Source organism: Myotis myotis, unplaced genomic scaffold (genome assembly GCF_014108235.1).
Source record: "Myotis myotis isolate mMyoMyo1 unplaced genomic scaffold, mMyoMyo1.p scaffold_m19_p_8, whole genome shotgun sequence".
Classification (NCBI taxonomy): domain Eukaryota; kingdom Metazoa; phylum Chordata; class Mammalia; order Chiroptera; family Vespertilionidae; genus Myotis; species Myotis myotis.
In genome coordinates, this window is record NW_023416390.1 from 30,167,485 (window position 1) to 30,191,424 (window position 23,940).

Consider the following 23,940-nt stretch of genomic DNA (forward strand, 5'->3'; position numbering starts at 1 on the left):
TGACTTTTAAATTATGGCCCGACTAGTGGATGTGAAGTGATATCTCATTGTGGATTTGATTTGTATTTCTCTAATGGCTAATAATGTTTAGCATATGATTATATTTTACATATAGCTTAAAATTTCCACTGAATACATGTCACAATTATTTTTATCATCAGCTGTTCATGAATTCAGGGATGAAAAAACTCAGTGCTCAATAATGACATTAAACTGGATGAAGCATGTTGAAATAAAGGACACAGATGTTTCTGTTGTGCCATTCTGAGCTGAGATCTCAGTCCATCCAGAGGTTCTGCCTTCACATTGACCCAGGGCCATCAGAGAGTCTGGCCTGTTCTCTATTCCCAGAATTCAACAGCACATTGAAATCCCCTCATTGTTCAGAATGAGAGGATTCTTGGAGGATTCCTTATAGGTGATTTTGGAATCCTTTTTAACGTTGATTTTGATGGTAATGATCACTTTTTTTTTTGTTGTACAAAAGATAAAGAAATGTGTGCCCAAAGCAGGAAATCTCCTGGGAGGGAACTTACAGGCTGGGTTTGGGGATGCTGAAGTCTGAGAGGGGAGGACAGACTCTTCTGCTAGTGATCTTGAGCCCGAATTGGGTGACTCCAGATCCAGTGTGGTGGGAGGCAAGTGTCTGAGTTATGAGGACAAAAGGCCCAGGATCAACTTATTCTGGTCTTACAGGATCCACCATGAAGTGCATACAGGGTGAGGATGGAAATTGGTTCACTCCCAGAGAATTTGAAGTCAAAGGAGGCCGTGCAGGATGGAAGAACTGGAAGAACAGCATGCGCTGCAGTAGGAGAACCCTAAAATGGCTGATAGAGGTATTCCAGCGACAGGAGCTTGGATGTGGTTTTCCTGCTTGCACCCTAAGATAGGTCACTGTTTGTTCACCAAATATATGTTGAGTAATAGCCCCTGACTTTATGCTTACCCCACACTCATACCTTAGTACAAGGCAGCACATTGATTAGAGGCTCTTTCAGGATAGATGCAGGATCGTGGAGGAGGGAAAAGTCATCCTGACTCAGGTGCTTGCAGACAACTTTAGGCACTGAAAGAAAGGAGACAGTCTATGGCCAAACAAGTGGTCAGAAGGCACTCCAGAGAAAGAATGGTGCGAAAACCAGAACCACAACTAATGTGGCTCCGTGGATTGAGGTAGATGGATTGTGTGTGTGATAAGGCATAATCCATCAATTTGGGGTTTTTTGGAGGGATTTAATGCCAGGCTAAGGATTTTAAAGTCATAGCATATACAATGCAGAACCAGGGTGTCTCCTGAGCTATGAAATGACATGTTTAAAAAACACTATCTCAGACAACATGGGGCTTGGAAATGGCTTCATTGTCTTTCAGCCCAAGAAGCCTATAATCATCCTACAATGTTCAACTCCAGTGTCACCCCTCTTTGAATATTCCCTGACTGACCTGCCTTGGGCCCCCTAACCTCACTATTAAGGCCCTTCTCATACTATTTAAAACTTATCATTCTGTGAATTCTCTTTATCTCTCTAGATCCCTCTAGGGTTTGTACATATTTGTGTGTTCAACATTATCCAGGGTGTCTGACATCCTGTAGGTGTGGGATACATATGTATTGGTTGAATAGCCCTGATGTGAGCATGCAATTTTGAATGGAACTTGTGGGAATAGAAAGGAGGTGAAAAGTATCAAAGGGATTGTGAAGGAAAATCTCTTAAAACGAAGGGGAAAAGCACAAGATCAAAGAAAAAGGTTCTAAAGGTGATTTTTCTGGGTACTGTTGATGAATTTTAGAACAGGTGAGGAGAGGGAGATGGTGTATCATTTAGACACCTTGGTTCTAACTGACAGTGGGATATCAGGGTAGAAATATTTGGGAGGAGGTTGGAAATGCAAGACTCACAAACCAGACCCACAGACCCATATACTTGGATCTTTTTATTTTTCAGAAAGGATTTCTATGCAATCCCCCAGTGATATACAGAAGGAGAAAAAAGGTAATGACTATATAACTTTCTACAAATTCTCATTGCATAACTAATTTTACATATGCAGTATGTTATTTTATGGTTTCTCAGTTGGATAATTATAATTATCTTTTTTTTGCATGTACCTTCAGCGGTCCTAATTTGGACATTATATTGTATGCAAGGTCTCCTTTGAATAGCAAATCAGTTGATATGAAGACGATAAGGAGGTATCAAAATAAATCTCATAGATGAGTTTTAGCCATAGATGCAGATTCTGTAAGGGTGTTAAAGTTGTAAAGGCAATCATAATTATGAAATACATAAAAGCATTTAATAATAGTCACAGAGTCATCTTCAACTCAAGCTAAGATTTTTAAAAATTAGGGTTATTATTTTCTGATGGTGCAAAAGTTTGCTCACCATCATGCCTATGACCCCCTGGTCTAGTAGTGTATCTTGGAACATCTCCCCAAAATATATACACACACTTTGAATAATTATAAAGGCAATGTTTATTAAAATACATTTCCTTTTCAAAATTGAGCTGTCAGCTATTAAAGTGTGTGTACATTATTTTGGGACACCCTGCCATACACTATTTCATGAAATAGGCAACTAAAAGCCTGCTTCTTTCCTGATCCTTTACATCTTCTTCCACCTTCCAATAAAACATGCATAGAGACAATCAGAATTCTTTTTCAGGGGGAAATTATTTGCCTTTCATGAGGATAGTGCTTTGGGGGAAGAAACTTTTGGGCGATCCATGAATATAGGAGGCCTGACCTGAAAAATTGTGTACTTTGATGCTAACAAACAAATACATAATGCACAGTTCAGATTCAGGACAAAGTGATGGCTTTTCCAAGATTTGGTATGAATGAGTATTGAGGTAGAAGGGGAGAAAAGAAATATCATTCTTAGATACTTCAGGTAGATATGGCCATCCAAGACATTCTCAAATCCTAAGATAGGTCACACATAGCTGGCCAATGAGATTTATCTTTCACTGGGGATGTGAGGTCCAGGCCTTTATATTGTCTGATGATTTAAACTGTCAGTCCTTGAGACATTTTATTTACTCAATTTCCTCTTTGGAAACTTATTAGGCTTATTTAGTGAGTAAGTTGAAGATGAGCATCTGTACCATTCCTCAAGTACCAAGATTTACTCAAGTAGAGCACCCAAGTGAGCTGGCAACTTCCTTTCATTAGGATATACCCTCATTTATGAGTCAAACACTTTTCAGTAACAAGCTGCAGTTGCCTTTGTATTTTGTCTCTCCTTGATCAAAAACAGAAGCTCTCTAAATTGGCAGATCTCAGGACCAATAACTACTGCTGTGGTTCCTCTGTGTCTCTCAGAACCTCTTTTGCTGATGGAGCTCACTGGTTTCTGGAAACTTAAGTGTCACTCTTAGCACCACAAGACAGCTTCCCTGGCTCCTGAAGGGGCCTCTAATATCTTTTGGTGACAATATTTTATGAAATAACATACTCCTCAAGAAGAATCATGTATTGTATGCTAATGTTTGTCTAGGAGAGAGCAAGTAATCTCTTTTTCTAAGTAAAAGAATACTTATCCATTCACTTGTTTAACATAAAATTGTCAAGGGCATACTAAATGCCCACTAGCCATTAAAGAAGATTCAAACAATAACCTTGACCTCAAGGATTGTTTCAACTCATTGTTTCATATGGAATTATAACTTCTAATATGGAATAAAAACTTCCATATCAGACAATATGAAAAGAATCTAGGCCACACAGAGATGTGGGCAATGACATGGCCACCTCTCAGGTGATTGTCCAGTGGATCACACTTATCTATGACTTCTATGCCCTGGGCTGAAGATAAAGGCTGTGGCTACCTGAATCCAGAAGGGGAGGACATCAAGTCATTCCAATGTATATGCCCAAGCAATGTAAGTCTGGTAGGTGGTAGTTAGTTACCTCTGAAATGTCACCAGCTGACATCTTAGGATTTGAATGGAGAGGAGAGGAGGGTGACCTTTGGGAAGAAGAGCTGAAACACTGGGGCCCTTGAGCACATTTTTTCCTTTAAAGCTACACCTTAGAAGAGTTTCAAAGGGTGGTGGAATTCTTCTCTGGGACATTTGCATGGATTCCAGGAATCTGGGCTCTGAGGTTGCTGGAGGCTATTAGCTTGATACTTTCATTGCAGCTACTCTGTTGGGGTTATACTTATTAATATGGAGAAGAAGGCCTGAGGGCCTCTCAAAGTAGGAGAACCAGAAGAGTTCTTCCAATTTCATCTGTGGAGACCAGGACCAGACAACCTGCATAACTTCACAAAGGCCCACCTTGGGTCTGAGAGCCAGAGGATGTAACTAGATTGGACCAAGTGGTGGTACTCTGGCACTTTTTATTCCTTGTAGATATATTTATGAAATAATGGATACATTGTGAATTGAATCCCTCAAAAGATGGGCTGTTTAAATAAGTTATAGATGAAAACATCATATTCAGCATTGTCACGCAATCTTTCTCTCTTTGTAGCGGAGAATCTCGCAGTCTCATGACAATACCTTAGTTGACCCATATGTAAGTACTAACTCCAACCTGTAACCCTAGAATAATCTAGACCGTCTCCCTTGGTACATTATCCCTGCCACTACCTCCTTTCCTTGAAGCTTGCTCATACTCAGTTGGAACATATCCCTGTGTGTGATGAGCAGAGAACAGCAGATGGTTCTGGAGTTGAGTGTCTCAGCATGAAAGCATTATTTTCATTTGTTTGGAGGAAACTTTGTTTTCTTATTAGAATGGAAGGTAGAGCTTTAGACCACTGGAGAAGGGATTTTAAGTGGAAATGGGCAGGGCTGGCCTGCAGATTAAGGGTAAGGTGCAAATTTGACATAGTAGCATTTTAAAGAAGGGAGAGGGAAAGGAAAAAAATCACAAATATTCACTCCATCGTGCAGGCAGATCTAAGATGGTTTCATGTATCAGACAGAAAGAATAGGCCAGACAAAGCTAGTGAGTTTAAGGTATGCATCCTGTCATGAGTCCTGCAGAAAAATGTACTCAGGACAACTGGGTCCTTTACAGAGGCCCTGCATCCAACCTCAAAGGAACCATTAAGGTGCTGAGCTGGTGTTTAGGAATAAAACCATCACCACTTAGCGAATCATGGGCATATTTACTCAAATTGATTCCATATGCCAAAATGTTTTAAGGTCTGCAAAATTATAGAAGATTCTGCTCCCTAAGCTATCTCATACATTGATTTCTGTCATTTCAACAAGATGGGTATTTTAAACAGGCTTGCCCTTGCACAACTCCAGTGGGTAGCACTAGATAGGATATGATGCAGTAATATATATATATATATACACACACACACATATATGCCTAATATGCAAAGTGTCCCCTTGGGAGTTTGGCCAGGAGACTGGGAGTTTGATCGCTCACTGTGATGTGCACTGAACACCAGGGGGTGGTGTGAAACATGGCAGGCAACCAGCAGTGGGGTGCTGAGAGAGCAAGGGTAGGAGGAGGCAGGGAGGTGGGGGGAACCTAATTGGCCCTGATCGCTGGCCAAGCGTAGGGACCCTACCTGTGCACACATTTTGTGCACTGGGCCTCTAGTTGATATATGACATTCAACAGAGGAGGGATAGTCAAATAGATTTACATACACTTTACCTCCAAAGTAATACTCCAACAAGATTTAGATCTTATCCACATTGATTTTGACCCTCGGCCAACTGAGGGAGTATTCAATCATGTCAACAGCCCTGGAGTCCAGTGTTTGTGCAGCTTGTTTGGGATGGATGTAGACACAGAGGGCCAGGCCGCACTGCTCACAGCCAAAGGAGGAGAGGGCAAGAGTACCCTCACCCCTGTTAATATCTTTCATGGGATATACATTACAGGCTAATTCAACATTGACTTAAAATCTCCCCCTGTCTTAGTAACTAGACTCTGCTCAGGCTAAATCTCCAGGTTGCACACTGGAATCATTTCAAGACCTGGATTTCCCTCAAAGGAAATCAGAGTTATAATTGATCTGTGCTATAAGTTGGACATTAGGATTAAGTCCCAGATGATTCAGATACACAAAATTATCCATTTTATGACTCAAAGAGGAATACCAATGCCTGTGCCCCACTCAGACAAACTGATTCATAACCTTTGATGTTGGGAACAGGACATCTTATGCACTCTCCTCAGAAGATTCTATTGTGTAGCTGGGCAAAGAACCAGAGAGATACATCTTGAAAGAAGATTGTAAATGCAAGATTCTTAAACATTGCTTATGTTGATCATTTTCTTGTTCTTTCGGAGAGAGGGGTCTTCACTTTTGGAGAATGATGCTGGTAATCTGTGAGTGTCTGCACAGATAAGAAGAAAAATAGTCTAGGCCTCCCTGCTAAAGCATTTCAGTGCTCACTGGAGATATGTGTCAGGACCCCCACCCCCTCCAGAACACTTAATGGGAGCTCTTGGCAAGATATTCCTTGGGGCTAGCACTTTCTCATATATGGCCATTTTTAAGAACAAAAGAAATGGCTATGATCCCAATTCAGCCAACACAAATATTTTCACCCAAAAGCCTAGAAAACAACTCAAAGAATTGTGAATTAATGTCTTTTCATCTTTGATTACTTCCCGCATTAAGAAACGTTTTCCATCTTATCAAATTCTCAAGTTATCCTTTTCCATTGTCGACCCAATATATTATGTCATTGTGGTGTAGGCAAATAGACTTAACAGTATTTCAGGAACTTGTTTTATCTGAATGGTAATTAAATGATTCAGATCCCATGAATCATCCCCTTGTTTTGTTGCCTGTGTTTCTGTATTAGAATCTCTGGTTTTATAGGAAAAGCTTTTCTGGTCTGGCACACAGATCCTTCCTCCTGAACTTCACTGCAGATTACAGTTCTTTCTTCTGAAACCTCCACTCCATGCTGTTCCTTCACAAATCAGGGAGAAGCACATAAGGGTCTGTGCAGATTCACACTAAGGCAATGAGTGCTAGATACCTACAGTGCTGGTCTTTAGGGTCTCACTGGAGATATGAACATTGTTTTACCTTCTAGCTAGGAAATTCAGACGTATGTGAGATCTGCCGGTATGGAGGAAAGCTATTCTGCTGTGATACTTGTTCAAGATCCTTTCATGAGGACTGTCACCTCCCACCTGTGGACATTGAGAGGTTTGTGAGATGCAGCCCCATCTCCCTTTAGGGACCCTTCCTCCTGCCATGCACAATGTTCAGCATAGTTCCTCCTTGTGTTCTGATGGGAAAGAGCAGGGTCAGAGGTACAGGATCCAGCATTATGACCCCAGGAACTGTTTAAAGATGCTGTCAACTGAAGGCTACTGTTCCCCTCTCTTTTCTGGGAGGCTGAGGCTGGTGGCTGGGTGCTTTTCCTAAATACTGCCAATTGCCTTTACCAGAACTTTCCCAGCATGGAATACTGTCTATAGGAGTGAAAATGCCAGCTGTTTGTGTTCTGTGCTTTTTTAGAAAAATCAGGAAACATGGAAAGGTTCCCTTATTTCACCACCTTTTCAACTGACTGATGAAGGCCTAAGGTCCCCATGGGTTAAGGCCCAGTCTCCATTTGGGCTTGGTTGGCAGAGCTCTTTGTGCTCCCAGAAGCTCAGATGGGGAAAGAGAGCTCACCACTCACCCTGACACCACCCTCCACCCACTTACCCCCTGATGCTCCCTTGATGGGAGGAGGGTTATTGGCTCAGACCGCACCTAGGGGGTCTTGGAGTAGCCCCTTCATTTGCTGGCTGTGTCCATTGGTCATTCCTGAAAGGAGGAACAGTGGCAGCCGTAGGCATGGTGGCTGTTTCTGAGGTCTTGCCTTGCTCATTTATACCTGACCTCTCAGGAGCCCGTGGAGTTGCATCTTCTGCAGGATGAAGGAGTCTTCAGGAAGTCAGCAGTGTCTCAGGGAATCTGAGGTCCTGGCGAGGCAGATGGGGCCCGAGGAGCAGCTGGTGAGTCAGATTTAAACCCCAAGACCTTTCCTTTCTGCTCACATGTGAGAAGTCAAGAGTCATTGGGTGAGGGGTGGGGTGCCAAAGGGTGTCTGCTCTTCTGACTGTGCCTCTCACCAGACCTTGTTTGCAGAAAAATAATAATTCCACCATTGCATGATTCTTGGAGAGCAATAGTTGTTTGAGGAAACTTCCAGAAGATCCTTAAGCGGTCTTATAACCATTGTTTTAAATTCTGTATCTAGTAGTATGCTTGCTTCCATTTCATTTAGTTCTTTCTTCTGGAGATTTCTTTGTTCTTTTATTTGTGACATGTTTCTTTGTCTCTACATTTTGGCTGCTTCCCTATGCTTGTTTCTATGTATTAGGTAGAGCTGATATGTCTCCTGGAATTGGCAGAGTGGCCTTGTGTAGTAGGTGTCCTATAGGGCCCAGTGGCTCAGCCTCCCCAGTCACCTGAGCTGGGCACTCTAGGTGTATCCACTATGGGCACAGTCTTGTTGTAGTTGAGCCTTGATTGCTGTTGACATCACTAGGAGGAGTTGACCTCAGGCCAATTGGCTGTGAGGACCAGCTGTGACTACAGAGGAAGAGCTGCTGTGCAGGAGATACCCCTATAAAGCAGAACTTGCTTCAGTGGGACTTTATTAAGTTTACCCCTTGAGTGTGTTGCTCATGGATGTGTAAAGTTGTAATCTGGCCTGGTATTAAGCTGTCTACTGAGTGCACTGGCTCTGGGGCCTTCCAGGAGGTGTAAAGTCAGCCACTGCCTATGGCCACCTGGCAGGAACTACAGAGTAATCTGCACATGGCTGCTGCTTGTATTGTGCTTGGAAATGCCCAGACAAAGCCAAGCTGTCTAGGGCCTCTTATTGATAGGTATGGGGCATACTGATGCCAGCGCTGTTATTTATTTATTTATTTTTTGATAAATTTTAGCTAAGTCTGAAGCCTAAACCAAAAAGGCCATTCATATAGAAAGCTGCTGCAAACAGCTTGAGTGGGGCTGCAAATTGAATGGGGCAGGGTCTCAGGAATTACCAGGGTGGAGCAAACAATATGAGCTAGGTTGGTGGATAATCAGATATGGCTGCCCAGCAGTTCTTCAATGGGGGAGGTCTCAGCATAGGAACAATGACCCCTGTGAGCACCCCTGTCTGGGAGAAAGCTGCCCCCAAGTTCTTGCTCCAGTGTCAGACAAACTGGTTCTTTCCCATATGTCCCTGGTACTGGAGCTTAAAAGGAATGAGTCCGAGTATGTTTGTGCCCTGGTTCTTTAAGAGGAGCTGCCTGAGTATCCAGTATCCTGTGTGTTACTCAGCCATAATTCCCACTTGTTTTTACAGTCTGAAGTTATCAAAACTTCTCATCCCAGCACTGGAATCCTGCTATGGGGCTGGGACCCCCTTGCTCCTCACAGAACACCTCTGCAGCTGAGATATTTTTCCTGATTAAAAACATGCCACCAATGGGTGTTGGACCAGCCAGTTCTGTGCTTCTACCCCTCTTATCAGTCTAAATGTGCTTTCTTCTTTATTTCTCCAGTTGTAGGACTTCTATTCAGCCAGCTTTCAGGTGGTTCTCAATTATGGTTGTTCTGTATCATAGTTGTAATTTTGATGTGGTTGTGGGAGGTGGCGAGTATCAGAGTTTACCTATGCTGCCATCTTGGTTCTCTCTCTCCAAGCTGCTTTTCATTTACATCTTCCTTCTTTTGTAGAAATGTGAGTTCCTTCTCTTGAAAGTCTATTGCGATTCAGAGAGCACGTTTTTTTCGAAGATTCCATATTATTATTATGTAAGTAACAACAACGAAAAACCATAATTACAGGCAGCCCTGGTGTTACCTGACCCTGACATGGGTTCTTGTGGGATGTGTGATATGAAGCCCACAGGGGGGATAGTGTGAGCTGCCATTATTTTTACCTGGTATTTCTGCTGGACTTTAGGGGAATCTACAGAAGGCAGATTTTGAATTGTGTCCGTAATTATCTCAATGGTATTTTCTCCCACCAGATTAAAGAGACTTCTCAACATCTAAAGGAACCCATGTGGTTGGACAAGATCAAGAAGAGGCTAATTAAGCTGGGCTACCCCCAAGTGGAAGGGTTTGTGAAGGACATGCGCCTCATCTTTCAGAACCACAGGGCATCTTATAAGGTAAGTGGCTCTCCCTGCTTCCATTTCATTTTCTTTCCATTAAGTCACTCTGCCCACATTTCCTGGTGCTGGAAATTTTAGATTTTCCCTCACCTTTTATGATGAGCCTGTATAAGCAAGGGTTCAGGAAGTGAGTGGGTTTTTAAATTGAGGATTTAAGCTCATCAGAGAGAACAACAGTGAATAAGTAGTTGTCCCTGCAACCAGACTCCAGGCTCCTGAGAGCTCACCCTCCTCAGAAAAGGCAACAAGTGTCCAGTGAGAAGAGTCTCTTCCTCCCTGTTCCAAACCCAAGGAGAAGAAGATTGAGTCCTAAAGTCATGTTGTTCTTATCTATCTCAAATATACTCAATCAAACCTCTTAGAAATCTCAAATTCCAGAGTCCTTTACATATGAATGGACCTGTAGTTAACAGGGATCACCAGAGGGGAATACAAGTGACAATATGAAAGGAAGATTGTACTTAGATATCTGTAATATTTGATTGTTACAAAGAACATGGATTATTTGACAACCCAAACTAAAGTGAGAGTCCCCACATGTGGTCATGATTTCCCATTTCTGTCTAGTTAACAAGAATTAATTATGCACTTGGAACACAGAATTTACTCTTAGCCACAAGAGTTTTTTATTTTAACCTGGTTAATGTAACTTAGGCATTTAAGGAAGTTATTCTTGAATGCAGTGTTTCTAAACATTGGTAACGAGTGGCATTACTTTTGTTGTTGTTTATCTTTTTTCCAGTACAATGACTTTGGCCTAATGGGACTTAGACTGGAGGCAGAATTTGAGAAGAATTTCAAGGAAGTGTTTGCTATTCAGGAAACAAATGAGAGCAGCTCACTTGCATAGCGGATACTGTTGGGACCCTGGAAAATCCCCTCATCCTCTAAATTGCTGTGAGGGTTGGCTGCCAATCCATCTCTCCCCTGAGGAATATTACATTGAGCCCAATAAATGGAGCCAGCATTGCATGGAGGTTATATTGGTGGAAGTGGAGTTCTTGAGGTGCCATGAGGAAAAGAATTTCCTGAGGCCCCCATGGGAGGATGGGGTTTCATGGAAAGCTTGTTTGTTGATGTAAAATTAAGAGGGTTTCCCTCCAAGGTCCCATCTTCATCTGTCTCACCATGCAAGAAGTCCAATCTTGCCTTCAGTATGGCTAGATTTAAGGCCAGTGCACGTAAGTTCTGTTCCATATTAAAATACAGTCTAGTCCATTCCAGCATCTGGTTAGTTTAGCTTGTGTTCTCAGCTCCAGTCCAGGGGTTGTCATGGCCCATGGCCATGTGGCTGCTTAAGGCCACATGGCTATGGAGAGAAAACAGATAGTTGCACGGCAAGTGTGGGACATGGAGCAAGAGAGAACAAAAGTAAACAATAGAGAAGGACCTGTCTGGGGATTTTACCCTCCCAAGATTTTGTGCACTTGCCGTGGCTCCACCCTTCCAACCAATGATCTTTTTCCTGGGCTAGATGGCAGGCAAGCACCTTCCCTACATCACCCTGACTTCACTGTGCATGCACCCATCTCCCCCATTGTTCTATCCCTTCCTCCCGTAATCTGCAGGGAATGGACTGGGGGTTTCCTGGGGAGCATGAAGCTGTAGCTTCCTAGTGAAGCTGCCCAGATAACAATGGTTATAATGTCTAGCCTCCCCTTTGCTCTCTTCCTATTATTAATATTGACAAACTAGCTAATTGCAACAACAACAGTTATACCTCCTTGGCCTTGGGTCTAGTTCCACTGGGATTAGGTTGGAGCTACTCCAAGTTGTGACCACGTCCTTGCTTAGCTTTCTCATCAGGCAATCCTGTTTTCCTCTCCACTCCTCCATCTGAGATAATTATCACAATAAACCATTTACTTAAGGGACGTCATTTTGGGTTCTGCTTCTAGGGAACTTAACATAATAGTCCTAGCAAGAGGCCCTAAGGGTGGGATTTGTGAGCTGAATCATTGTCTAGCCAGAAGGTAACAGGAAGAATATTGGTAGTTTCTATAACAGTGTCACTGACAAAATTTTATCTGTAGGAAACTGGATGATATAGAGGGAAAGAGGTATGCCAGCTGGTACAGTTCTATGTTATTTATAATAATAACTATAAGAAGGACTTAAATGTAAGATGGAAAACCATAAAAATCCTATAAAACTCCATAGGCAGCGAAATAGCAGACATATGTTGTAGCAATATCTTTACAGACACAGCTCCTAGGGCAATGGAGACTAAGGAGAAAATAAACAAATGGGACTACATAAAAATAAAAAGCTTCTTCACAGCAAAAGAAACTATCAACAAAACTACAAGAAAGTCCACTGCATGGGAGAACATATTTGCCAAAGATATTTCAGATAAGGGTTTAATCTTCAAAATTTACAGAGAACTTATACAACTTAAGGAAGATAAATGATCCAATAAAAAATGGGCAAAGGATCTAAATAGACACTTTTCAAAAGAGGACATACAGAAGGCCCAGAGACATATGAAAATATGCTCAAAGTCACTAATCATCCGAGAGATGCAAATCAAAACAACAATGAGATACCATCTCACACCTGTCAAAATGGCTATCATCAACAAATCAACAAACTATAAGTGCTTGCAAGGATGTGGAGAAAAAGGAACTCTCCTGCACTGCTGGTGGGAGTGCAGCCACTGTGAAAGACAGTATGGAGTTTCCTCAAAAAGTTAAAAATGGAACTCCCATTTGACCCAGTAATCCCACTTCTAAGACTATATCCCAAGAAACCAGAAACACCAATCAATAAGGATATATGTACCTCTCTGTTCATAGCAGCACAAATTACAATAGCTATGATTTGGAAACAGCCTAAGTGCCCATCAGCAGATGAATGGATTAAAAACTGTGGTACATCTACACAATGGAATACTATGCCGCTATAAAAAAGAAGGAACTTTTCCATTTACAACAGCATGGATGGAACTGGAGAGCATTATGCTAAGTGAAATAAGCCAGTTGGAGACAGATAAATATGACATGATCTCACTCATATGTGGGATATAATGATCAACATAATTTGATGAATAAGAATAGATCCAGAGACAAATGATAGGGGAGGGGGGCTAGACAGCAACCAAAGGACTTGTATGCATGCATATTAGCATAACCAATGGACACAGACACTGGGGTGATGGGGGATTGCCCATGGTGGGAATGGCTGGGAGGGGATGGAGGCAGGGTCAATTGGGGAAAAAGGAGATATATGTAAAAATTTAGAAAATAATAAAATAAAATAACTATAAGAAGAGTGTATTTTGTCTGGCCGGTGTGGCTCAGTGGTTGAGCATTGAACCACGAACCAGGATGTTACAGTTTGATTACTGGTCAGGTACATGCCCAGGTTGCAGGCTGGATCCACAGTAGGGGTTGTGCAGGAGGAAGCCAATTGATGATTCTTTTTCATCATTAATGTTTCTACATCTCTATCTCCCTTTCCTTTCTTCTGAAATCAATAAAACATTAAAAAGAAAAGAACTGTGGATTTTGCTAAGTGTGATGAATGTATTGAAAAGAGTACATGATAGACTTAAATCCATTAGTCACCACCTAAAACAAAGAGATCCTCATACATGCAGCTGGAAGGCAATAGTTCTAGGCCTGAAACAGGCCCTAATTTTAAGAATGACAGAACTTCAGAGAAGACTGAATTCTAAGCCCAGTTGGGCCTCTATTCCAGTCAGGGCCCTGATATAGGAGTGAAGCCCTGAAGCTCAGAATTGGGATTTCTAAGAAGTTGTACAGGAGAGCTCCGAACTCCAGGTACCTCTGAACCCACTCACATGCAAAAGAGTCCCCTGCCCTTTGTTGCAAAACAGACCCCCTACCCAGCCTCGCTTCTTGCTTGAATAGAGAATATGCAGAATCCTCACAGCATGACCCAATAGGCAAGTCCTGGGAGGGGCAGCTAGGTGAGGAGAGGGTTTCTATTCCTTTTTAAAAAATTAAATTTATTGGGATAACATTGGTCAACATGAACATATAGGTTTCAGGTGTGGATTTGTATGTTATAAAATCTTTATCTTGTACCATGTCCCTACCACCCAAAGTCAAATCTTCTGTTACCATATGTTAGGACCTCCTTCTCCTCCCACCCCCTTCCCTCTGGGCAACCACTACATTGCAGTTTGTGTTCATAAGTTTCAGTTTTATATCCCACATATGAGCGAAATTATATGGTTCTTAGCTTTTTCTGACTGACTTATTTCATTTAGCACAGCGGTTCTCAACCTGTGGGTCGCGACCCCTTTGGCGGTTGAACGACCCTTTTGCAGGGGTCGCCTAAGACCATCCTGCATACCAGATATTTACATTATGATTCATAACAGTAGCAACATTACAGTTATGAAGTAGCAACAAAAATAATTTTATGGTTGGGTCACAACATGAGGAACTGTATTTAAAGGGCCAGAAGGTTGAGAACCACTGATAAGCATAATATTTTCAAGATCCATCCATGTTGTTGCAAATGGCACTACTTCATTCTTTCTTATGGCTGAGGAGTATTCTATTGCGTATGTGTACCACATCTTTATCCAGTCCTCTATCACAGGACACTTTGGTTGTTTCCGTGTCTTGGCCATCATGAATAATGTTGCAATGAACACAGGGTTGCATATATCTTTGTGAATACAAGATTTTGAGGTTTTCAAGTAGATACCCAAGAAAGGGATTGCTGGATCGTATGGTAGCTCTATTTTTAATTTTTTGAGGAATCTCCAGTCTACATTCCCACCAGCAGTGAATGAGGGTTCCTTTTTCCCCATCATCTCTCCAACATTTATTTTGCTTGTCTTATTGATAATGGCCACTCTAACAGATGTGAGGAGGTATCTCATTGTAGTTTTGATTAATGTTTCCAACTATTCTCTTAATTTCTTAAAGAACTTTATCAAAGTCCATCTCCTCAAAGAGAGCCTGGCTTCCCTGGCTGACTCAAGGGCCAATATCATGATGAACAGTCCCTCCACTGGTGCACACCACAGGAAGAAGCCATCTGCTAAAAGAAAACTGGGTGCTGTTAGGGAAGGGGAGGAGGTTGGATGGCCAAGGAAAACATGCCTGATCGACAGAACCTATCTAGAGGACCCTCAGAGGTGAACCTAGAAGCCTAACAGGAAGGATGGGGCAGTCTCAGGCCAGTCAGAGGGACAACAGAGCCTGGGGATTCCTTAACAGAACTGTGGTCCTGTTGTCCTGTGCTATGGAGATAAAGACTGAGTTGGTCATCATGCTAGTAGGTAGGGTTTCCACCCCAGTCCACTAGATGGCCTAGGGCAAGGAAGGCTACTAAGCCTGTCATTTGCTCAGTCCCATTTACCTGGACTCAGATATCAGCTGCTTCCTATGATGCTAGGGAGCTCAGCTGTGGTCTTACCTGGGACAGTGTGGCTGCAGGAGGACCTGGAGCTCCCAAGGACCAGGGGCTCTGGGTAGCCACCCTTTAGCCTGAACCTCCTAGAGTGGCTTCTCTGGGCATCAGCACATGTCCTGCTCTGCTTTGCTGGAGAGAAGTGCCTTCTGTCTGGACGGACGGGCCAGGGATTCTCCTGTTCCCTCTGTGTAAACTGGGTGGGTAGACATCCCTGTGAGGATAATATTCAGAGAACAGCTGGCTGAGGCTTCTGGACCATGAACAAAGGCAGCCCACTGCGGAGGGAAGTCCCATCTCAGAAGCAGCCAGTACAAGGTATTTCTTGTTTATTATCACCCAGCTGGGTGAGCCGCCACAGGCTTGCATGAGATGGTAAAAATTTGGTAAGAAAGTCCACTTTCTTTCTGGTCACCTGAGCCAGGGAAGAAGGCAAGGGTTCCCAGGCTTTTTGGGGAGGAAAATTTCAGGAAGAAGAAAATCACGGGAAGAACCACAAATTCTGTGTGTAAACTCTCCCCAAGTTTCCTTTACTTGAGTTCCAAACCAACTGACAGGCAAAAAGTGAGACAGAAATGGGGTTAAAAAATATCAGTTTTCTTACCTGGCCAGCCTGGCTCAGTGGTTGAGCGTCGACCAAGGAACCAAGAGGTCCCTGGTTTGGTTTCCAGTCAGGGCACTGCCCGGGTTGCAGGCTCCATCCCCAGGAGGGGGCATGCAGGAGACAGCCAATCAATGATTCTCTCTCATCATTGATGTTTCTATCTCTCCCTTCCTCTCTAAAATCAATAAAAATATATTTTTACAAAAATTAGCTTTCTTCCTGATAAAAGCGGGATTAGGGGACACGGTTTAGATGGTGCCAAAATAGAATTCCTAAGTCTGAACCCCAGAATGGGGCTTAGCCTCAGGTCCCCAGGCTGCTCACATATATTAATCACACACATTCCCCACACCCAGACCGCTGTCCCTGTGCACTGGAGCTCAGAGGAGCACAGAGCCCTGGCCCCTCCAGCAGGATGAGCCCATGGAGACCCACCAAGGAGCAGACTCACCTTCACAGAACTCCAGCCTCAGAGTCTCCCCAGGAAGAAGGGAGGGCAGGGGGGCCAGGAGTCCTGCTGACTGATGGGCCACCTCCCAGAAGGGGACATTGGTGTGGGGCCTGAGTGCTCCCACTTGGGTCCCAGGTGCCCCTCCTCTCCATTTCTGCATCCGCAGAGGTGCCAGCTCTTTATCCTGGCCCAGTGGCTGCTGCTGCTGCTGCTATTGCTGCCACTTCCTCCTGCCCCTAAATTCTCAGGTCCAGGACACTGCCTCCTCTCAGTGACAAACCCTGTCCCCAGAGGTTCTCCCAGGCTGGAGACTCAGCCCATTAGTGACATCTGAATGAAAGCTGCTCCTGGTGAAGCTAAGGAAGCCCGTCCCCTGGGTGTTTTCTCTGCCCCCTGTCCCTTTTCAGCCGCTGCTTCTCCTGCTCTCCAGGTCTCCAGGCCCCTAGCTCAGGTACTTCCTGACAACAGAAATGGTCTCTGTTGTCAGTGCCCCTTGTTACCCTGGACAATGCCCCAGGCCCTCCCTTCTTCCCTCCATGTCAGCCCAGCAGATTGTCAGGGCTTCAACCTGCTTCTGAAGATGATCTCATCGCATTCCTAACCGGGTGTGTCTGACATTGTTTTCTGGACAAAAATCTTTGCTTTCTCCACAGAGGCCTCCAGTTCCCACAGAAACCACCGCTGTTCGCAGAGTGGGGTGCTGCCTGGCTCTCTCTGGCTCCACAGGAATGTGTCCTTCCCTTGGCCAGGGCAGCCTCAGTGCGGGGTATCCACCCAGGAGGCTGGCCCCTCTGGATTCCCTAGCCAGTTGACTGCGATCAGTCCCCAGTTCATGTGGTAATATTGGTGAGTCTAAGCAAACCCACGAAAAGCTGGCACATTTATGCCAACACACAAGCCTAGTCAGCCTGCTGCCTAGGGACAGAGGAGAGAGGGGACACTAGAAAATGCTGATGTTGTTGGTGTCAAATTCTGTCAGGGCCCCAAGCATCATGGAGGTCGGGAACAGAAGACAGCTGTGCTCAGTAAAGGCTCAGCTTACCAGTTCCTCTTCCGGCCAAGTGAGAGAGGAGGCAGGGCAGGGAGAGAGATCCCCCCTGTGTACAGAACTTGGGTCACACTGAGACTCTGTGCTCTTGTTAAAAATATTTTTCTCATCAGTGTATGCCATCTGTCCAGATTTGATGTTTGCTCCTTTGGGAGAAAAGAAAAAACACATGGAGAGAGGGCAGAACCTTCCTCTGTGTGTTAAATGAAACAGGGCGAGAACCCTTATTTACAGCCAGAGGAAGTGGGGCTCAGGGGAACAAATGTGGAAACCATCGCTCTCAAGAATGTTGCTTCTCCAGTCCTGTTTCTGAACATTGAGACCTAAAAAGTTAGGTCTCTGCACCCTCTTAGAAAGTTGCAACAGGTGAGGACAGTGGGATTTACAGGTGTTTTTCATGTTTTTGCACAAGCAAGGGGACTCCTAGGGGTTGGTCCTGCTTCTCCCCTGGGGTCCTCTTCCCCTGGCCTCCAGGTCCCTCCTGTCCCTCCTTGTCCTTCACTCCTATTGCCACAAGTCCTGATGGCTGAGGAAACCACCCCTCCCCATCCCCCCCACCCCCCTAGGCTGTATGAGGAGGGAGACAGTGTCTGAAAACACTCAAAAGTTACTTTCACTTCTCATTTCCTGGTTTGGGTGGAGCCCTCCATGGGTGAGTTCACTCACTTCCTGCCCAGGGATCAGCAGCCACAGTGGACCCAGGCTGGGGAGACTGGAAGGATCAGAGGTCCAGGCAGTGCCCAGGGCAGGACGATGGCCAGTAGGGGCAGCGAACTCAGCACCAGGTCAGTCTCTCTCTCCCTTTCTTTAACTTTCTGTCTGGCTGTGCTGCTGCTTTAGTGTGTGTTATTAAACATTCGTCTAAACCAGGGGTGGGCAAACTTTTTGACTCGAGGGACACAATGGGTTCTTAAACTGGACCGGAGGGCCGGAACAAAAGCATGGATGGAGTGTTTGTGTGAACTAATATAAATTCAAAGTAAACATCATTACATCAAAGGGTACGGTCTTTTTTTTTTTTTTTAGGTTTATTCATTTCAAACAGGCTGGATCTGGCCTGCGGGCTGTAGTTTGCCCACGGCTGGTCTAAACCTTGATATTCTTTCTATTTTACAAGGACGCTGACATGGAATGTAATGAAATGTAATGAAGTGAAGGAATTGGATCTTTAAACTGCAGAGGGACAGCTGCTGGTGTGAGTGTAGCTGCCACAACCCACAGGACTCTTGTCTTACAGCTCCTGCTCAGCTGTGGGCCATCTGGACTAGGCTGTCGTTTCTGATGCTTTGAGGCAGTGATTTGTTATTTTCTTATGGCCTTTGAACCCTCTCATTTCCCTCAGACCCCCTATGGCCGTCTTAAGATGACCAGCAGGGGAGGGCAGTTGGGGGTGACCAGGCCATCAGGGGAGGGCAGTTGGGGACTATCAGGCTGGCAGGGGAACAGTTAGGGGGCGATCAGGCTGGCAGGCAGAAGCGGTTAGGGGTAATCAGGCAGGCAGGCAGGCAGGCAGGCAAGCAGTTAGGAGCCAGCAGTCCCGGATTGTGAGAGGGATGGCTGACTGCCAGTTTAAACTGGCAGTTGGACATCCCCCGTGGGGTCCCAGATTGGAGAGGATGCAGGCAGGGTTGAGGGATACCACCCCCCACACCCCCCCCCCCACCCCACACACACACTGTGCACGAATTTCGTGTACTGGGCCTCTAGTATCATATAATATTGTATCTTATTTTATTATTTATATCAATACATTCATTTTCTTATCCTAGTACATTATCTAAAACATATAAATATGTATATATTATATATATGTAAATTGTGGTAATGGTAGGCATTACTGTTTTTTTATATGAATGGCCTCATCATTTTAGTGGTTACTGTTGTGTTTGTGATTTTGGGAGATTTTATATCAGGTCAGCTTCCATCTATTTCATATAATTTTTCTAAAAATTGCTGCTAGGTATTTCCAATTTTCTTTTGAATTAATTTTTGGATATAACTAAATACTCTTTCTGCTTTTGTTTATTTATTTTAATTTTTCTTTTTTTTATTTTTTATTTTAATTTTTTAAAAATAAATATTTATTGTTGAAAGTATTACATATGTTCCTTTTTCCCCCCATTGCCCTCTCCCACACACCCCCCAAGCCTTCACCACCCTGTTGTCTGTGACTATGGGTTATTCATATATGCATATGAGTTCACTGGTTGTTCTCTGCCCACCCCCCCCCCTTTCCCCCTCCAACCTCCCCTGCCTTCCCTCTGAGATTTGATATTCTGTTTGATGTTTCTCTGTCTCTGGGTCTATTTGTGTTAATCAGTTTATGTTGTTCATTAGATTCCACAATGAAATACCACTGAACAATAAGAGGAACAAACTTCCAGTCACCCAACAACATGAATGATGAGCAAAAGAACTCAGACATATAAGCATACATGATGTATTATTCCACTTATGAAATGTAGTCATAAGTGACAGGAAAGTATGATGATAAAAAGAAGAGCAATGTTTGCAACAGAGAGGTTGCTTGGCTCCAGGTGGTCAGGGTGCAAGTTGAAGGATGAAGGGGACATTTCTCCATTCTTCATTTTTCAAATGGCACATCAGTGTTAAGCAACATGTGTCCCTTTTTACTCCACCACCTTCAAGATTCCACAGGGCAAACTGGTTGCCTTCATGACTTCAGGGAGCAACCTTTACTTTCAGTAACAATTATACTCCTCTGACCATTTTTTGTTGAAATCTCTCATTTACTCATTGCCCCCTGCCATTCTATTTGTCATTGTGAAGCCAATTTTTTAAGTATAACGTTAGTGGCATTTTAATAAGAGAGGAACACAAATGATTTCTCTACTATCATTAAGCAAGAAATTGTTGTTTTATAGAATTTGACAAAATAATGTGACATTATTATTCCCTGATGCATATTGGGTACTGGAAAGAGCCCAATTTTCTTCTGGCTCCAAAAAGGAAGCTTATGAGTCTTCATGATTTAAGAATACAAAATGCCTATTAAAACGTTATTGTTAGCCCAGCCGACGTGGCTCAGTGGTTGTGTATCCACCTATGAATCAGAAGGTCAAGGTTCAATTCCCGTGCAGGGCACACGCCTGGGTTTCAGGCTCAATCCCCAGTAGGAGGGCATGCAGGAGGCAGCCAATTAATGATTCTCACTCATCATTGATGTTCCTGTTTCTCTCTCCCTCTCTCTTCCTCTTTGAAATCAATAAAAAATATACTTAAAAAACAAAACATTATTACCAAGGAAATAAACTATTCAACTAAGAAGCAGGATTACAGACTCAGGTTTACAATTACTTTCACAGGAAACAGCAGCCACTTCTGAAATTAAGATGTCTAAAAAGATTCATTTTATACAATAATAGCACAGACAGATATATATATTAACATAAAGCAGAAATTCCAGGAAAAATTATTGATATTCATGTGAAATTCCAGTTTATGCTTTATCATATAACTATTAAATCACTTCTTATCATTTATGAACTAGTTTTAAAATTTAGAATGCTATTCCTCTAAACTGATGTAGATCAGGGAGGGAGCACCATGTTTTTATCTTATTGAAATTTATTTTCTCTTTGTTGTTAATTAAGATACATTTTTAAGCTTACATTTTATTGTTATACCATTGTTTCTTATTCCTCTGTGGATGACCTGTTTAGTCCATCTCACTTTTGTACTAATTAAAGCATTTTGATAAAAAATTGCAATATGTTTGGTACAAAATCACTTTACAATGGCTTTGATCATGACAGGCTTGCATTTTTCAATAATATTATGTCTTTCTAATCCACTATGCTTCATTTTATTACAGTTTTGTCTATTGCTTCCATTCTATTTGTTCTAATCTTTACTCAGGACCACTTATTTTAATTATGTTGGTTCTTCACAGCCTATCTTTCCTTCATATATAAAATGTTACAGCATATCAAAACCTTGATGGCCATTTTATCATGTATCCCTTCTCCCTAGGATGTCTGCAGAAGATGAGAACATAGAAAACAAAAGTATCAATGACATTGCACTCAAATACTTCAAAAAATATAAGGTGGAAATTTCAGATGCAATAAGAACAACATTTCCTTTCCTCGAACTTCTCCGTGACCATGAGTTCATCACCAATGAAATGTATGAAGTAAGTGAGGTTTATTATGTCACAATCTGATAAAACAACCCCAAACTAAGTTATACTTTGATATCCTGGATTTAAACGTCAGAGCATAACTGGGCAACTGAGGAGTTGCCTGTGAATGGAGACCTTCCCAAGCACTGATATTAAGTGTTCCTATAAGGTCAAAAGAGAGAAGAGAAGCAGTCATTACTGGAGATAGTCCTGATTCTGACTGAAGGAACAGGCTCTGTGGTGCCCCCTTGGAGCTGGGCGAAAAGCACTGGAGATAGGCTGATCTGAAGTGGGTGTACAATGCCTTCTAGAAATTATATATACAGTATAATATAAACTAGAAGTTAAACATAATATTAATGAATGGGTGAATAAGTTGAATGAATTCATTTAATAAAATAATAATTGACATAACATTTCATCTACGTGAACATCAATTTAAATACTTAATACAAAGAAAATTAAGATCCACAGAGAATTAATGTGGGGCAAATTTGAAAGTAGATGCTTGCTATTCTTTCAACAACAGTTTTCAGTTTCCTTTTTGTTTTTCCCCCTTTTCTTTTGGTATTTATGGAGTCTTAGAATTTTGGTTAATTTTAGTGAACGACGTAGGTGGAGATATAGAGATGCAAGTCTTCACTTTCCCTATGCATAGGCTTTCTCTATGGCAAAGCTCACAGGAGCTTCCAGGCCAAGTCAGTCCTGGGGAAGGGACAAGGGTTGTCCAGTCAGTAGAATAGCATCTCATCACCCACTAAGTCTATTCCTAAAACATTTAGCCAGGCCCTGAAAGGGCTACATATTACTTAACTTGAAACTATTTTTGTTCTTCCTAATGACGCCTTATTCCATCTCATGTAAACAAGGGTGAGGAGCTCAGATTCACAAATGAGTGTTTTCTAGGAGGAAGGATTTAGTTGTTCCACTTAGTAGCCACACAAATATAAATTCTCAACCTGTATGTGAGAAGATACCTATGTTGGGAACTTATAATGCATTAACAATTAAATCACATTGCTTCTAGGGCTTTTCTGTAACTTGGAAATCTGTATTTATGTTTTCTCCATTCACTATTTTTAAGGATTCTCAAGAATCTTTTAAAAAATGGTGTTCTGTACATCTAGTCATATATAATGTTCTCAGTGAACTGGAGAAGAAATTTGACATGTCTCTTCTGGGAATACTGTTCAGCAGGACCATCATGAGGAATTACCCCGATTTACTTCGCATTTATAGAATATTCAACAAAGGTAATTATGTTTATTACCTACATTTTGATGTCCCGAGCAAGTTTATTCCCACAGGTATGTATTGACTGTTTACCATGTGTCACACAAGGTGCTTGGCAGTGTGGATGTAGCAGTTAAGAAAAGACATATAATGAGCCTCTCAAAGTTTATGATATAATGGCTAGAATACAAACACCCAGCAGCAAATCTGCTTAACTAGGCATTTAGAGTCACAGGACTACCAGAGCCATAGGGACATCAGATTTACTTAGAAGAACACATGACGAGAAACACAACATCCCCAAAGGGCAGCATCAGTTGCTCCTCTTTTATGGGACCATTTGCAAAGTTCCACACAGCAGTCCACAAAGTTGAATACAACCTGCCTCAAGTGATGGATTAGATATGGGTGCTGGATCCACCCTGATTTAGCTACAGCATGCACAGGGGTGTCAATATCTCATGGAACAACTCTGTGGTCATATCTTTTAGAGATGGCTCAAGGAACAGTTGAGTTACAACAGTCACCACGTTGAAGGAAGACAAAAAATGGATTATAGTTAGTATCTAGTCTCTCCCAGGCCACATGAAATTTACCTACCTGCAGTCACTGGTCATTTTTAACTCTAAGCATAGTGTTGGCCTACTAACACAGAAGAAAGACCACCATCATCAAGTATCCAGATTAATGAGCAAGGTCAAATTTGCTCTTGAAGAAGTAGAAATGGTTTTATTAACTCATTCTCCATAACAAGTGTGATAAACAATCAAATAATCACAAAACCAATTGCTCTGCCAGAGATGGTTTTATACAAAACTACTGGTTTGATTCTCTATTTTTTCCCTGAGAATGCATGATTTTATATTTTTTATTGGTTCTGAGTAAAGATATCCTCCAATAATTTTTGTTTGACTTGCCTAGAAAACTTTTTATTCTATATACTTTTGGTCTCAAA

At 42.6% G+C, this 23,940-nt stretch overlaps 2 protein-coding genes across 21 annotated transcripts in view; both read left to right on the forward strand.

Annotated features, from left to right (window-relative positions):
* Positions 1-17,505, forward strand: part of SP140 (SP140 nuclear body protein) — a 77,208-nt gene extending 59,703 nt beyond the window's left edge. For 12 of the 14 annotated variants that reach the window (XM_036319475.1, XM_036319478.1, XM_036319476.1 and 9 more), the window contains 8 exons: positions 697-839; positions 1,950-1,997; positions 4,487-4,531; positions 7,036-7,151; positions 7,843-7,951; positions 9,672-9,749; positions 9,968-10,111; positions 17,214-17,505. In XM_036319475.1, coding sequence (XP_036175368.1) covers positions 697-839; positions 1,950-1,997; positions 4,487-4,531; positions 7,036-7,151; positions 7,843-7,951; positions 9,672-9,749; positions 9,968-10,111; positions 17,214-17,372 — 842 coding nt within the window. In that variant the 3' untranslated portion in view covers positions 17,373-17,505. Of the gene's footprint in view, positions 1-696; positions 840-1,949; positions 1,998-4,486; positions 4,532-7,035; positions 7,152-7,842; positions 7,952-9,671; positions 9,750-9,967; positions 10,112-10,856; positions 12,325-17,213 lie in introns of those variants that run through there. The other 2 variants (XM_036319471.1, XM_036319470.1) reach the window with 2 other exon arrangements.
* Positions 17,506-17,744: 239 nt separating this feature from the next.
* The window catches only part of LOC118661411 (nuclear body protein SP140-like protein), a 280,649-nt gene continuing 274,453 nt past the window's right edge, over positions 17,745-23,940 (forward strand). For 6 of the 7 annotated variants that reach the window (XM_036319496.1, XM_036319498.1, XM_036319497.1 and 3 more), the window contains exons 1-3: positions 17,745-17,974; positions 18,251-18,393; positions 21,602-21,764. In XM_036319496.1, the coding sequence (XP_036175389.1) occupies positions 18,257-18,393; positions 21,602-21,764 (300 nt within the window). In that variant the 5' untranslated portion in view covers positions 17,745-17,974; positions 18,251-18,256. Of the gene's footprint in view, positions 17,975-18,250; positions 18,394-18,725; positions 18,804-21,601; positions 21,765-23,940 lie in introns of all 7 variants that reach the window. The other variant, XM_036319503.1, reaches the window with a different exon arrangement.